This window comes from Sinocyclocheilus rhinocerous, unplaced genomic scaffold (assembly GCF_001515625.1).
Source record: "Sinocyclocheilus rhinocerous isolate Xijiao unplaced genomic scaffold, SAMN03320098_v1.1 scaffold648, whole genome shotgun sequence".
NCBI lineage: Eukaryota > Metazoa > Chordata > Actinopteri > Cypriniformes > Cyprinidae > Sinocyclocheilus > Sinocyclocheilus rhinocerous.
Genome location: NW_015633536.1, coordinates 260,485 through 276,660, shown reverse-complemented (window position 1 = coordinate 276,660; position 16,176 = coordinate 260,485). Strand labels below are relative to the sequence as shown.

Below are 16,176 nucleotides of genomic sequence, written 5' to 3'. Positions count from 1 at the left end.
CCGGTTTGAGCTTGAACTTGCCCCTGATGTGATCTATGATACACTGTTTTGGGCCAGTTAATGCTTAGAAATAACGGTAAAGAAAAAAAAATCAATTTCCACATAGGCTACTCTATTTATATGAATATAATGTGTATTTTATAATGATTGTATAACATAATACAACATAAGTGTGTAATAAACGTATTGGCTTGAAATGAATGGGGCTATCAAATGTGTGTAAATGTGTTGCTCATAATAGGCAGGAGGGGCAATATTATTAGAATAAAACTGGAAAGTGGCTGAGTTTAACAGGGCAGAGGACTGTGAATTTACAAGATTTGAACCGCTTCCTGAACCAGTCTGGCCCAGCAGGCTTCGGACGTCATCAATGACGTCATTGCTCTAAACAGCGATACAAGCCTCGATACTATACGCGCTTCACTGAAAGCTGCCGGGATTACTCGACACACGCTCCGAAGCCTCGGCACAGAACGTAACATCACTATTAAAAAGCTTCGCTTGAAAGCGCGTGCCTCATGCCAATTGTTTGAGGGAAAGTGTCAGTAGCTTCAGAGAAAAATTAATGAGAAACTATTCTTGACTTTGACAGTGGTGGTACACACTCTAAAAGCAGTGCTGGTTTCTGCTGAGGGACACATCCTCGCTGAGACAGATGGACCATGTACCAATCACTGGGGTAAGATCGGAGAACGTCCTTTAATATGGACTGAAGTCAGCTACTGTAGTCTGTACTTGAAGTGTATATATGACTCTTGTTTTGTTTTTTTCTGTTCATTTATAGTTGGGTGATGTTGATAATTGTATTAATGGGACCAATGGCATGGTCCAGAGGGCTAAAATCAAGGCAGGGCTGGACCCGTACGCACCAGTTTTTTCATCAGTGAGGTGGTGCCTCAGTCAATCCTCTGCACATTCACCTTCATCAGGTCGCTTTAAAGTTTTACACATTGTGTGTTGACAGGGCATGTCTTTGAGTCATGGAGAGCAGAAATCCATAAGCTGATTGATGACATGAGGGAGCGATACCCCAAGCTGAGTCAAAGTTATTTTATTACCACTGATGCCATTGGTGCTATGGCAACTGCCAGTGACTATGGTTTGTGCAGTGTTTTTGCAACTAGCAGTAGTTATGGATCTCAGGACATAACTGTCATCGTAAACCTTTCTGTCTGTCTTTTTGTCATAGGAGGTGTAGTGGTGATGTCAGGCACTGGCTCGAACTGTAAGCTGGTGAATCCAGATGGCACACAGGTTGGCTGTGGGGGCTGGGGTCATATGATGGGAGACAAGGGCTCAGGTAACCATATGGAAAGAGAAACCGACTGACATAAGAGCACTGTGATCACACACACCCAGTCTTATCTTAGAAAGATGTTATCTTATCTTACAAATGAATTCCTTGCAAAGGCTCTAACCATACAAAGGCTCACTGTACATTGGGTCACTGATGTGACGTGACAGCTTGCGTGATTTATGTTTCGCCCTTCATAATTTCCGTTAAGGGAACATAGTGAGCATTTATGCTCGCTGGTTTTCATGGTGCATTGTGGGACTTTTTAGGGAGAGAACATTTCTGTGCACTAGAAGGATTTTATGATTGAGACAGCCTTTAAAATGGCCGACTCTCTGATCGGTGCCCTGACTACTGAACTAGGGAGCTGATTGAGACGCACCCTTTATTATCCATCTCAATGATCTAATGAAAAATGTACAGCTTGGATCCAGTGTGTCCTTGAAACGCATTGTCATCTGATCACTCAAACCAAATTCAGAGGTGAGTGATGCATGCATTTCATGGACAACTGATTGGACAGTTGTCCATAAAAATTTGGGAACTCTGCAGTCCACATAGTGTAAATGTACAGATAGCAGTGTAAACAAACCCAGAGACACAAATTCATCCTGTGTAATAGCTAAGCTTGGCCTACTTGCGCAACATTCACAACCACTGAACTAAAATAAGGGTTGGCAAGCTTGGGAAGACTTAATCGTTTGACAGATTTGTAAAAATTAATACATAACTTTTTGGGATCTGTTTTTTAACTGTTTTTGAAAGAAATGTATGCTTTTATGTGATCACTAATAATGTAAAAACTGTAATTTGTGAAATATTATTAAACATTTAGAGTAACTTTTTAAAAAAATGTAATTTATTCCTGTTATAGCAAAAGCTGAATTTTCAGCAGCCATTACTCCAGTCTTCTGTGTCACGTGATCCTTCAGAAATCATGTCCTTGAAACGCATTGTCATCTGATCACTCAAACCAAATTCAGAGGTGAGTGATGCATGCATTTCATGGACAACTGATTGGACAGTTGTCCATAAAAATTTGGGAACTCTGCAGTCCACATAGTGTAAATGTACAGATAGCAGTGTAAACAAACCCAGAGACACAAATTCATCCTGTGTAATAGCTAAGCTTGGCCTACTTGCGCAACATTCACAACCACTGAACTAAAATAAGGGTTGGCAAGCTTGGGAAGACTTAATCGTTTGACAGATTTGTAAAAATTAATACATAACTTTTTGGGATCTGTTTTTTAACTGTTTTTGAAAGAAATGTATGCTTTTATGTGATCACTAATAATGTAAAAACTGTAATTTGTGAAATATTATTAAACATTTAGAGTAACTTTTTAAAAAAATGTAATTTATTCCTGTTATAGCAAAAGCTGAATTTTCAGCAGCCATTACTCCAGTCTTCTGTGTCACGTGATCCTTCAGAAATCATTCTAATATGCTGATTTGGTGCTAAAGAAACTTTTCTTATTATTATAAATGTTGAAAACAGTTATGCTGCTTAATATTTTTGTGTAAACAGTGATCTTTTTTTTTTTACAGAATTCTTTGATTCATAGAAAGTTCCAAAATATATATTTTTTTTTTAATACAATTTTTTATTTTTTTTAAATAGAAGTCTTTTGTAACATTATACATTTCTTTACTGTCACTTTTAATCAAATTAATGTGTCCTTGCTAAAGTTTCTTTCTTTTTTTCGTTCAAAAATAAAAAATAAAGAATTCTGACCCAGACTTTCAGTGTTAATTCTCGTGACTTTAGGAAGCATTTTCACTCCATCTGACGTCAAACCACCAGGTGTAAATACCAGTCTGTATTGGCTGTTTCTGATCTGATCACCCGAGATAGATGTTATTACTAGATGTGAACGGGGCCGAAGCTTTTTCTTTCTCTGTCTTTATCTTCCTGTAGCATATTGGATTTCTCACTTGGCTATTAAAATGTTTTTTTGATGCCAGAGATAACCTCGTCACATCCCCTCATGATATCACCTATGTTAAGAAGGCCATGAAGACTATTTCCAGGTTAGGACTCGCTGGTCACTTGATTTAATCTTGTGCTTAATTTGATACTTGAATAGAAGTGATGGCATGTCCTTGTCGTTTTGTTCATCCCCAGGTGTCGGATTTGATGGGAATGCTTCCTCATTTGTACAGAAACTTTCAGAAGTCACATTTTGCTGATGTGTAGTGTGAGGTTGTGTGCACGTTATGCCACACATTATGACTCTTTGTGATTGTGTGTGCATCAGGTGGCAGTGCTGGTGATGCGTTGTGCCAACACATTTTCACAGAAGCTGGAAAAGCCCTTGCACGGCACATTGTAGCTGTCCTTCCCAAAGCACATCAGGTAAAACAAACAAATAAATAAAACACCCACAGTAACACAGCCACCCTCACTCTCAGTTTCTTTTTCTTATTTAATCATTTTCGTCTCTTTCGTCGACTTTATAGAGCTTTTCAGCTTCTCTGCAGTCTCATAATTAATTTCACTTGAGACTGTTTAAATTTGTGTTGTAGAAATCATGTAGTGATACAGGCTATTTGATTATGGCAAAAATCATAATCACTTATTTATGTAAATATTGAGATCACGATTATGTAACACAACTGCTAAACATTATGCATTTTTTTAACTTTATATAAAAAAAATTATATAATTCTGCTGAAAAACAAAGTAATAAATGTAATCATATAAATTATATAAATAAAACATAAATAATAGAAAAAATTCTAAATAAAAATACTGTAAATCAAATACATCAGGATAATAATATCAATTATGTTGTTGCAGTGCACTTCCAAAACCTACTGAAAAACTACTGAATTAGGGAAGAGCAGAAGCTGAGAAAGGGGTGCCTTAATTCACGTTAACTAAACATTGTGATGTGATGTTTTGTGCTGCAGGTTTCACTCCGGTTCTCTCAGAGGCTCAGGCTCATGGTTACAGTCACTTCCGTAAGTACAGCCTGCTTACTCTTCGTCAGTCCTCCGCTCTGGCTGGTGCCAAAATGGGGGCACAGAGTGCAGGAGCTAGACTCCCTCTGGACTACTCGGTCAACGTGTTTTTCAGTGATACCTTCAATCGGTGATCCAGAAGAAACAGACCTATTAGAGATGCCACTGAAGAACTGAACTGGGAACGTCCTGTTTTTAAACTGATAGAGAAATGTGTTTCCAGATTTTCCTCTTGGTGGGGCTGTTTCTCAAATACCCATATCATATTAAACAATCTATTTAAATCAAGGTAAATGTTGGTAATTTTTTAATATCATGGAATAATTTCTTATTAAACATTGTTAAAGCACTTTCTTGTAGTCGTTAAAAAAATTGAGTTTTGATATAGATCATTTGGAAATCAAATTGTTTACAATTTGGTGCAAATATTTGGTGTAGCAATGACATTTCATTGTTTCTGTGTGTTCTGTTAGTCTTTTGGATGGAGAAAGATTATGTACAGCGAAATGTCTAAAACCTTGCATCTCTCCCAATTGCACAAATACTAGCTTAAAATAGTCACGGTTCAGGAGTTTTACCACTAACTGCATCTACACACAGCTGTGTACCCGATTAAGATATTCCAATTCAGAGTTTTCTTGGAGCCAAAAAGATGAGATGTAAATGTGATGCTCTGACCCTCTGAACTTCAGACCACTGGTGGAAGCAAATGACTTTCTGCATCAGTCGCTGCTAACCCCGAACATCCCTTCTTCTTCTCTGCCTCTCATCCTGTGTGTGAACAGATGTAAAAGACCCACCTCTATTTGTCCTCATTACATCTAGATGTACTGACAGCTAGATTGTGCTGATTGTTATGAGACTTATTTAGAGAAGAATTTTAGGCAGGTTGGTCCATCTAAGAATGCCGATAACCAGATCAAAAGATCCATGATTCATATATCAGTTACCATTTAGCATTTCTCATTCATGGTATGGCCATGAAAATGAACAAGTGCGTGTAAATGTGTTTTTTTTTTTTTTTTTGGTCACTTTTATTTATTTATTTAATTACTTATTTTAAATATATGTGACCCTGGACCACAAAACCAGTCTTAAGTCGCAGGGGTATATTTGTAGCAATAGCCAAAAAAACATTGTATGGGTCAAAATTATTGATTTTTCTTTTATGCCAAAAATCATTAGGACATTAAGTAAAGATCTGGGGCCTCATTTATAAAATGTTGCGTATAAACCGTCCTAAATTTGTTCTAAGATCATTTCTTGTAAGTGCGATTCAGAAAAAACTAACATGCGCACAAAAACACGTGCCTACGCCTCTCTTCCAGATGTTGACATTAGGTGCGTTCGACTTCATACAGCACTGTGCAGACCGATCGGCGGCTGACTTGAAGCAGTGCATGCCGGTTAGAAATTTAGTCCGACTTGAACCGGCGCCGACGCCACGTCACTTTCACGTGTGGCATCAAAGTACCGCGATAGCGTTTCGAGAGCAGCCGGCTGACTCAGCTGGCGCAGCTTTTTCAGACTGATGATGACACAGCTGTTTCACGATTGGCCAGATTCACCACATGACAACAATGACGTGTGTTTCTAACATCTTCAAATCCAATACTGCTCATAAATCTGTGTTTTTAGAACAGTAAAAGCTTTTTTACTGTAGTCGCAATGTTATATTGAGTCACGTTTATCATGAAAGCATATATACCCCCACTTTATTAGTATTTAAATAGTATATATTTACCTTGAACTTTATTGTTGATCAGATGGTGCTGTATTAAGCAGTATATAAAAAGTGTTTCTGTTGCTCATGAAAACGTTTCTGAAACGTCTGTGTATTTGACAAATATTGCATTTAATTCACTTCATCTGTGATAGAGTATGCAAACACAGCGCGAGCGTCACTAACGGGAGCAGAAAGTGTCTGCCTTGACGGCTCCGTTTTCAACTCCGCCTCCGACTGCAAGCGGCTACTCTCGTTGATCGCCGTCTGTAGCCGTGCTTCAAGTCGAACGCACCTATTTATAAATCGCAAATGATCTTGAAATTGTGCGCAGCTGACTGGTGTCAGATCTCCGCCTTGTAAGTACTTTTTTTGTATGTATGGTAAGTACTTTTCCACGTCAAAGACCGTTTTTATAAATATGAACGTTGCCGTGGATTTTAGCATATGCACACTCTAAGATCAAATCTCATTTTATAAATGAGGCCCCATGTTCCATGAAGATGTTTTGTAAATTTCCTACTGTAAATATATTAAAACTTAATTTTTTATTAGTAATATGCATTGCTAAGAACTTCATTTGGACAACTTTAAAGGCGATTTTCTCAATATTTAGATTTTTTTTTTTTGCACCCTCAGATTCCAGATATTCAAATAGTTGTATCTCGGCCAAATATTGTCCTATCCTAACAAACCATACATCAATGGAAAGCTTATTTATTCAGCTTTCAGATGGTGTATAAATATCAATTTCGAAAAATTTACCCTTATGACTGGTTTTGTGGTCCAGGGTCACATATGTCTATACATTTATTAGTATTAGTTATTATAGTACTTTAAACTGAACCAAAATGAAAAATGTTGGCTTTTACACTATAAAATAACTTTAATAAAATAATTGTAAGTTTTTTTTTTCCATATTTTATTTTATTTCACTTAACATTTATTTCAATTAACATTAAATGTTTTTATTGGTTATAATTTAAGTTCATGATAACAAACCACTGATTAAGCAGATGAGCTGTTTTACACCTGTGTAATCTTCACTAAAAATCAGGTCTTACAGTGAGACTAGATTGGTATGATATGATACAGTACTTTGCCTTGATAAATGAAAGAATTACCCTTTTTTATGGTCTTAAACAATCAGAACAAAATGTTCAAGGACCTTTCTATCAGTTTATTTAAATCTGTTTGTCGAACCCTTTGAAATGACACACGGTTAGCTCATATGTGATGCAAATTTGAAAATGTCCCTTGACATGGCAGGAGGAACTGTGGAAAAATGAGCAACATGAGTATTTTCTCTTTAACTTATGTGCTGCTCACAGGATACAAACACCTATGCTTTTTCATACCACAATATTTCAGTTTTCATATGTATGCATGTACCAGCACATTCAACAATTGAAACCATTTGAGGCATTGGCCATATATTAGATAGCTGGCAGAATATGCTGTACACAGTTCGGTGTGTCTTTGACCTCAGGATAATGATCACGTGAGCTGAGTTTAATCAGGTGCGTTTGATTTGGGAGACATCTAAAATGTGCAGTGTTGGGGGTGCTCCAGGACCAGGATTGGGAACAACTGCCTTACAGTAAGCTCTCACTTGTTAACATTAGTTAATGCTTTAACTAACATGAACTAACAATGAACAATATATTTTTACATTTATTTACCTTTGTTGATGTTAGTTAAAATGTTCCTGTTAGACCACAGTGCATTAACAAATAAAACCTTACTGTAAAGTGTTACTAAAAAAAACTAAGAGTTTAAAAAAAAAAAAAGTTCAAAATGCAAATGTTGTAATTGCTGAATATTTAGTGCTGCTACCAGCAAGCAATTATTTCTCAATACCATTCATCATGTCTGTCAGTCACTGTCTAATAACTCACAGGATAATAAAGTCTGAATGCCATGAATAAAAACTAAGTAAAGTAGGGTTAAATATAAAGGAATTTCAGTAGTATGAGACTTGAATGTGATGCTGGTTGTAGGTCTAACTAGACACCCTACATTAAAACAACACAACTTTCATGAGCATTAAAAAGTAACTATAGCCATTCCCATTCCCTATAGCAGTTAAAAGGAAATCAAGACTGATGAGAAACCAGATATTTCCAAACTAATCTCCTGCAAATGAATAATGGATGAGGTTACCTGACTGGCTGATTACTGAAGAGGCTAAATTAGAGTAGTTCAGTTCTCATCCAAATAAAATATGTATATGCTAATCGATTCATACATATGCATATGTTAAATGGTTCATTTTTAACGGTACCACTCTTAAATGTCAGAGTTAATACCAACTATTAGTACACATTTTACTGATAGATTTAGGATAAGAGCCAAACACAAGAAATGGTCCATTTGAGTACAAACTTTTCTTCTTTATTTGCCATTCTTCCATTTTTTTAATTAAATTCAGTCCTGCGTTTAACGAATTCAATTCAAAATCAAAAGTTGAATTCACATGAATTCCCCAACACCCTTTTCTCAGCATCCAACCCAAACCAAGGGGTTCACCCACCACCAGCCACACCCCCAGTCATTTATGGCCACACCCCTTGAAACACAGGAACGTGAACAGACGCATCAAAACTTTCCTCTACAAAAGATCAATAACCAAAAGGAAAGAAAAAACAAAAACAAAAAAAACCCTCAACAACAGGGGAGGGAAAGCAAAGACCTGATCAGGCACTAACTGTGAAACAATGAAAACTGACAAGAACAGCCCTTTCAGCAAGGGTAGAGGAAAATAAAACAGCCTGGTAATGAATATGATATTAGCAAGTCACAGCACCTCCTAGAGGTCATGTTTCAACTTAATACCCTTGGTTTATACATAACAGAAATATAAAGCTATAGATAATCAATCCCACCTCCCTCCCATCCAAAAACAATAAAATTCCGTATTCCTGCCCCTTCGAAAATGTGTAGAAGAGCGCATTTATGTGACCATTCTAAATATGGCCACAACAGTCTCTGCATATATGATCAGATGTGTGACAGATGTGAGGAGGACAATGATGATCCCTAGTATTTCATCCCCGGCACAAACTCCTTGGCTTCAGGGTTTAAGATGCTCTTTCGCTGGGGGAAAAATAGAAGTAAAAATCAATTACAAGATATTTTTGACATAAAATTGTGCTTACATTTAAAACTTCCTATAGAAGATAAAAGATGATAATTTTTTCCATACATGAAAGTCAATGGGCTTCAGTGTTGTTTTGGACCCCAACAGAGTGCAACAGTGCCAGTTCAGTGGTACCCGAAGTAGTTTTCCCCAAAAATCCCATAAGGATTTTTTTAAAGTCCTTGTTTATAAGCCACAAATCAAACCAACCAGCTACGAGGTGAATCCCAACATTACAAAAACAAAAAGATGTTATATACTGCTTATTAGTGGTCGACCGATATTGGTTTTTTGACAGCCGATGCCGATATCTTGGAAAGCGGGGTGGCCAATGGCCGATATAATTTTATTTATTTTAATTAATATTTAAGAAATTTGAAATCATTTGAAAATGGATTTAAAAATAAATGTGTAAAATAAACATACTTATACTTTAGATGACAATGTATTTTTCACAAATAAATAAATATTTAATAAAAAGTCAACATTGTAACCAACAGGGCACTAAGTAATCTGGGAAGTTTGTGTGCATTGGGAATCATATTTTTTCAAATAAAGCCAAGGTAACAGTCATTTTACACACAGCACACAGTGAAAATGACATTAATATGACAGTGGGCAAATGGATAAAGCGCCGTATATGCGCCGTCAAAATAAAAGTCCCGCCTCGAAAGCATCGGCCAAACATGCCGATATTTGAAAAATACCAAATATCTGCCGATATATCGTAAAATATGCATATATATATTTAAATATTAGATCGTAGGGCATAGGAAGAGTGATCATGGGTAATATAGTTTTCAACCAGGAATTTCTGCGGTTAAATATGATTATTTAAAAATGTTTCAATAATGCAGGTTGAAGGCTTCAACAAAAGCATATAACATTCATTAACAACTTTGTAGCTCACAGTAGTTCTGTTTTTAAAGGTTTGTATGTTATCACTAAAAGTCAGTTGAACAAATGAATGAACTTTTTACTTTTGTAACTCAACTCTTGCACTCTATGACTTTCTTTGTTTTAATAAAGACAGCTGAAAGAGTCAAAATATCTACTTATGTGTTTCACAGAACAAAAGGTCTTACAGGTTTGGAACATTGTGAGGGTGAGTAAATAATGACAGTTTTCATTTTTGGGTGAATTATACTTTTAAGTTTATTTTCATATTTCATATACTGAATGTCCACGAAGACTTAAAGCTTACCAAGATTTCCTCTGCATTGCCATCGTTGACAGAAAGTCCATTGAGCTGTTGCTGAATCTGTCCGACTGAGGGGAGGTCCCTCTCTGGAATGAACCAATCCTGATCCTCCTCATCCAACATCTCTTGGAAACAGCGCTCCAAAAACTCTTGCTCAAGCAATTCCTCCTCCACCTGGGATATAAACAAACAAGGTAAAAGTTCCTGTCCAAGTTGATAAAAAATAAAAAAAAACATGTAAAACCTTAGAATTTACAACGCAGCATCTCAAGAGCCACAAAGCACAATCCAAAAATGGTCATGAAACTTACAAACTATGAACTGAACTGTGTTTGTGTTTTTATGGTGTGGGCTTGAATGGGCTGTAAGTGGTTTGGTGTGTGTACAGACCTGCTGATTGTATTCCTCCTCGTTCTCCATCCACATGTACTCTGCAAAGGGGTTTGACTCATTCTCTGCATGCCCATTGGCTACTGGGTCCTTTCCCTCACTACCTGGAACTCCATCACCCGGCATCTTTCCTATGTCGGCCCCATTCATTTCTGCTGGCTCTAAAAAAGACAGACATACATTTTAGAGATTCAATAATATCATGTCTGATTTTGATAGCAATAACAAATTATAATATATATATATAGAAATGACACTTTGCTACAATGTAAAGTAGTGAGTGTACAGCTTGTATAACAGTGTAAATTTGCTGTCCCCTCAAAATAACTCAACACACAGCCATTAATGTCTAAACCGCTGGCCACAAAAGTGAGTACACCCCTCAGTGAAAATGTCCAAATTGGGCCCAAAGTGTCAATATTTTGTGCGGCCCAATTTGGACATTTTCACTTAGGGGTGTACTCACTTTTGTGGCCAGCGGTTTAGACATTAATGGCTGTGTGTTGAGTTATTTTGAGGGGACAGCAAATTTACACTGTTATACAAGCTGTACACTCACTACTTTATGTTGTAGCAAAGTGTCATTTCTTCAGTGTTGTCACATGAAAAGATATAATAAAATATATACAAAAATGTGAGGGGTGTACTCTCTTCTGTGAGATACTGTGTATATATATATATATATATATATATATATATATATGATAAGCAAAATTAACAAAACACAACAAACAAAGAACGTTTGAAATCTGGGGTGTGCAAAGTAAGCAAACTGAACTAAATATACAACCAGCCTTATTAGACTGAACAAAAGACACACACACGCGCGCGCGCACACTAAAAAGTAGACAACACCGATATATCATGCAATCCGAACACATACTCTGTATAGGCTAATTAATTCATACACATATACACTACTTTTTAAAGGTTTGGGATAAGCAAATATTTTTTATGTTTTTGAAAGAAGTCTCTTATATTCACCAAGGCTGCATTTATTTGATCAAAAATACAGTAAAAACAGTAATATTATGAAATATTCTTACAATTTAAAATAACTTAAAATAATTACTATTTATTATATTACTCATTATTTTTAATTAATGGTAAATATAAAAATGAAGAGTAAAGGAATATTCCACAATACTCTGTTAGAATTAGAATTAGGCTAAGAAACCAGTTATGCCAGAAAAATAAACGAGTCACGAGGCAAGCAGCTGTTTATATACTGTAATACTAAAGGCAATGGCATAAGGCATGCCATAACACTTAAACACAACCACACCTACTCACATGACTCAAAACATATGCATGTTTCCTCTCTGCAAATGTTTACAGTAATATCTGCTGTAAACACTAGAGGGAACAGTGAACCTAATGCACTAGGACAACAGATTAAACAGAAAATTTCACATAATATTTAAAAGAATAACTTGGTTGTTTTAATCATGCGCAATAAGTATACACTAACCTGCTGCAGTGCGAAATTTTTTCTTTTTTTTTTCTTCCACCAATCAGCTACTTACATTGTGTCTGAAACCTGAAGCTGAATGCTCGCAGTATATGGGGAAAATGTACTAATTTAATATTTGCATTTGTTTTGTCACTGACTGAGCAGCATCCTACTCTTACTATTGCTTCAGTATGTGTACAATTCGCTCAACTTGACCTTCCATTTCCAATGTGATGGATGAACCACAAATAAAATCAGCCATGATTCTATAACATTATTATTTGATCATACTGCCAAATGTTAAGGCAATTTTATACAAAATATAATTAAATCTGCAAAATAGCTGTTATTACCAAAATTAAAAGTGGATGTGCTTCGCTGAATTAAACAAACGTCTAATCGTGTGAAGACTATAGAAATACTATTGGTCAATTTGTGAAATAATGCCTACCATTAAAAAAAAAAAGAGAGCAGGCAATACGCAGTGTATACTGAACTGTTTTTCATTCGCAACAACAACAACAGACTCACAGAACATTTGTGGCTGTCTGGCTCATGTGTGTTAAGTTGGTGTATGAGAGATCAGAGACTTAAGGCTTAATAATAGCAGTTGACATCACTGGAGGAAATGAGCTCATCTGTGAGTGATGACATGAGAAGATGAGCTATTGAGAACTGAGGGGCTTTAAACTCTCTCTCACTTACTCCCTCTCTGTCACACACACACACACACACAAGCACACCTGAGAGGTGATAGCAAACAGAGACCATACCTTAATCAACTTCACTGATATGAGGTTTCTGGCTTAACATTTATCTGCAATGCTGGGACCCACTGTTATTTGTTATTTTGTAATTTGCAATTCACTTTTTGAGTTAATCCATCAACATTTTCCAGCCTAAATCCATGATTTAATAAATAAATAAATACATAATATTATATCACAATCTGCCACCTGTCCTGTTCAGACAGACAGGAATACACTAGTTGTCAGAGCTAGTGATCATGGCTGTACTGAGTATTTACAAATGCATGCATTGCTTGACAGTGTACCAGGGCAAAACAAATCAATGCAGCAACCTCTGATGTTTGAACAAACACAAGGAAACATGTTTGTATGAACAAAGTGTTTCAATGCATAACATAAATTAACAGTTACTAATAAACTCCTTTTATCAGGATGTTGTATTTTAAAGAATTTTTCTAAAATCCAAATAAGCTTCACAGGTCTTTATTGGAAAGGATTTAAACAATGTTTTTCCATGCTTGTTCAATGAAGCAAAAACAATTATTGCACATGCACCTGTGGAACAGGCCTTTAAACACTAACAGTTTACAGTTGGTGGGCAATTAAGGGCACTGTTACAATAACTTTGGAAAGTAAAGAGACCTTTCTACTCTCTTTCAACTGGCAGTTAAGTTTGTCCTGTGGAGAACTATAGACCAATTTGGAGTAGACGTCACAGTTATGTCACTTGCAGCTGCACGCGCATTGTGGTGGCAGAAAATCACTGGTAACAAGCGGAGGGAAAAACAAGAAATGGGTAAAATCCATAGAATAAGAGAAAAACATTTATTGTTGTGCCTTTAGATGACAGAATGGGAATGCAAATCATTTATATAGAATACTGTCATCAAAGACGCCATTTGAAGCTAAACACAGATGATTAAATGGACAGAATATGGATGAAAGCTGCTATGATTACCGCTTTAAAGCATAAATTTGATTTAAACAATAGGTCTACATAATATTCACATATGCAGTTCATAGGGGACATAGTGTATTAGCGCTACAGTTACAGCATGAAACAGCCTACTATTTAAACCTATAACATTTTACATATCATTTTTACCCATTTTATCTCACAATTCTGACTTTTTTTTCACGCAAATGCAAGTTTATATCTCCTAGTTTGGACTTTATAACTCGATTTAACTCAACAATTGCGAGTTTGTCAATTCTGAGGGGGAAAAAAAAAAAGCCAGAAGTGTGGGATATAAAATCATGATTCTGAGCCGACGGGAAAAAGAAAAAAAAATGACGTGTTGATTTTATTATTTTTTTTTTTTTATCAGAATTGTGAGATAAGATCTCAGAATTGAGAGGAAAAAAAAACTCATAATTTTAAAATATCAACTCAAAAATTACCTTTTTATTATTTTATTCCATGACTTCCATAGACTGCTACTTTAAATCTGTAATTTTCAGCCACCAGATAGGCTCCGCCCACAAAAACGTAATCACTGTTTGCAAAGACAGAAATTGGTATATTCAGTTTTGCCTACTGTATGTACAGCACTCAAAATCTGTCAATTATGAGGTTCAAGCTTTGTTAGGATGCTACTTATGCAGTCCAGTCACTGTCGGAGTTGCTCCTATCAGTTTTGTGGTCTGCAAGCAACTCAAATCCTGCGTTGTCCAGTCAGGTATAAAAGCTGTTGTCGGTTTATGAAGATTTGATGGATGAACTCAGGATTCGATTGGACTTGATTATTGTGTCAAATGTAATAAAACTTCCTAGTTTAATGGACGTTGCCATCTTTGATATTACTTCAGTCAGTGTTGGTTACAGGTGATCGTCACAATTAAAATACGGGCTTGACTCCTGTTACTCGTTCATAAAGACAGTACGTGAGGCGCTATTGTATGCTGCTGTGTGAACAGGACATTTCAAGATTTACACCTGTAAGAAAATGCAGTTGTCAATCCCAAACATTGGCACTGTGAACGTAGCCAGTGATAAGAAAAAAAAATCTCTAATGTATAGGCAGGAAGAAGGAACCCAGCTGGGGGAGCCCATCCTGCCCACAATGACACATATGAAAACAAATAGATACAAACAAACACACAAGACGTTAATTAGAAGAACAAATGTAATCCAGCCACACAGAGCATTTATTATGTTGAAAAACTAGACATTTCTTTTAACACTCAGTTTCACTGCCTAAACTGTGCTACAGTGCTTATATTAAAAATAAATAAGTAGAAGATAGATAGATAGATAGATAGATAGGAAAAAACTACTGTTATTTTCACTCTTTTGAATGTCAGCTTGCCCTCAGTTTAAAATATGGCCTAATCCTAAACATCTATGTATCATAGATAGCCCATTGTCATAAACAGTTCACTAAAACGACAGTGTCCTACTATGTACTGTTTTATGGCATTTTATTGTCCCTAAGCAATACAATGTTCAGAGATATTAGGTCAAATATAGAGAGTAGAAGTTTATCAACCCACTTGTCAACATCCAATAACAACAGATTCAAGGTTCCTCCCTCATGCCTACAAGTAAAGCAGCTAGCTCTGGACAACTGGGTCGATGTAAAGAGCTGATAATGGCAGTAGTTACATAAGTTACATGTTCCCTTCAAACATAGTGATAATGAGCAGCGTGTGACATACTGCAGAAAACCTCGAGCCTATAACGCCACGCCACTGCATGTGTGTTTATAGAGACACCACTGTCAGAAATATCAAAACAAGACTAAACACAGTTAGCCTTTCCTTCTAGACAAGCATTCTGATACTGAGGCACTGGCTGATAAACAGAAATAGAAAACAAATCCATAAAAAAAATCTCGATTAGCGAAGAGCACTTTCAGCATAATAAACGAGTTTAACATGAACGCACCAAAACGTTACGAAGTTCCACGACAACACCACAAACTGACTATCCGTTACACCGTTTCCTGCACGTGCTTTCTTAACACTCTCTCAAGCCAATTATGTAGGGGAGAGTGGGGTAAGATGAGCCAGTCGGAAAGTTGACCCACCCCCTGTATCTTGCCAACTGTACACTTTTATTGTCATGTGACCATATATTTTGAAACCACCCATAATTTCTGCCAAACTGTGAAAAGAAGAAACACACGGGAGGAGTGGAAGGCACCCATTTACTTTAAAAACTGTTTTTGGCTTGTCAAAGTAAAATTTTAGCATAACATATGTAATGGCTGTTACATCAAAGTAAATTTATCCAGGTCTAAAAATATTTATGATGCATA

At 36.3% G+C, this 16,176-nt stretch overlaps 1 protein-coding gene across 4 annotated transcripts in view; it reads right to left on the bottom strand.

Annotated features, from left to right (window-relative positions):
- Window positions 1-8,645: 8,645 nt before the first annotated feature.
- Window positions 8,646-16,176, bottom strand: part of LOC107744275 (polyadenylate-binding protein-interacting protein 2B-like) — a 13,863-nt gene continuing 6,332 nt past the window's right edge. For all 4 annotated transcript variants that reach the window (XM_016557817.1, XM_016557818.1, XM_016557816.1 and 1 more), the window contains exons 2-4: window positions 10,715-10,875; window positions 10,328-10,498; window positions 8,646-9,080 (exon numbers count right to left, since the gene is read on the bottom strand). In XM_016557817.1, the coding sequence (XP_016413303.1) occupies window positions 9,024-9,080; window positions 10,328-10,498; window positions 10,715-10,864 (378 nt within the window). In that variant the 5' untranslated portion in view covers window positions 10,865-10,875 and the 3' untranslated portion in view covers window positions 8,646-9,023. The remainder of the gene's footprint in view (window positions 9,081-10,327; window positions 10,499-10,714; window positions 10,876-16,176) is intronic.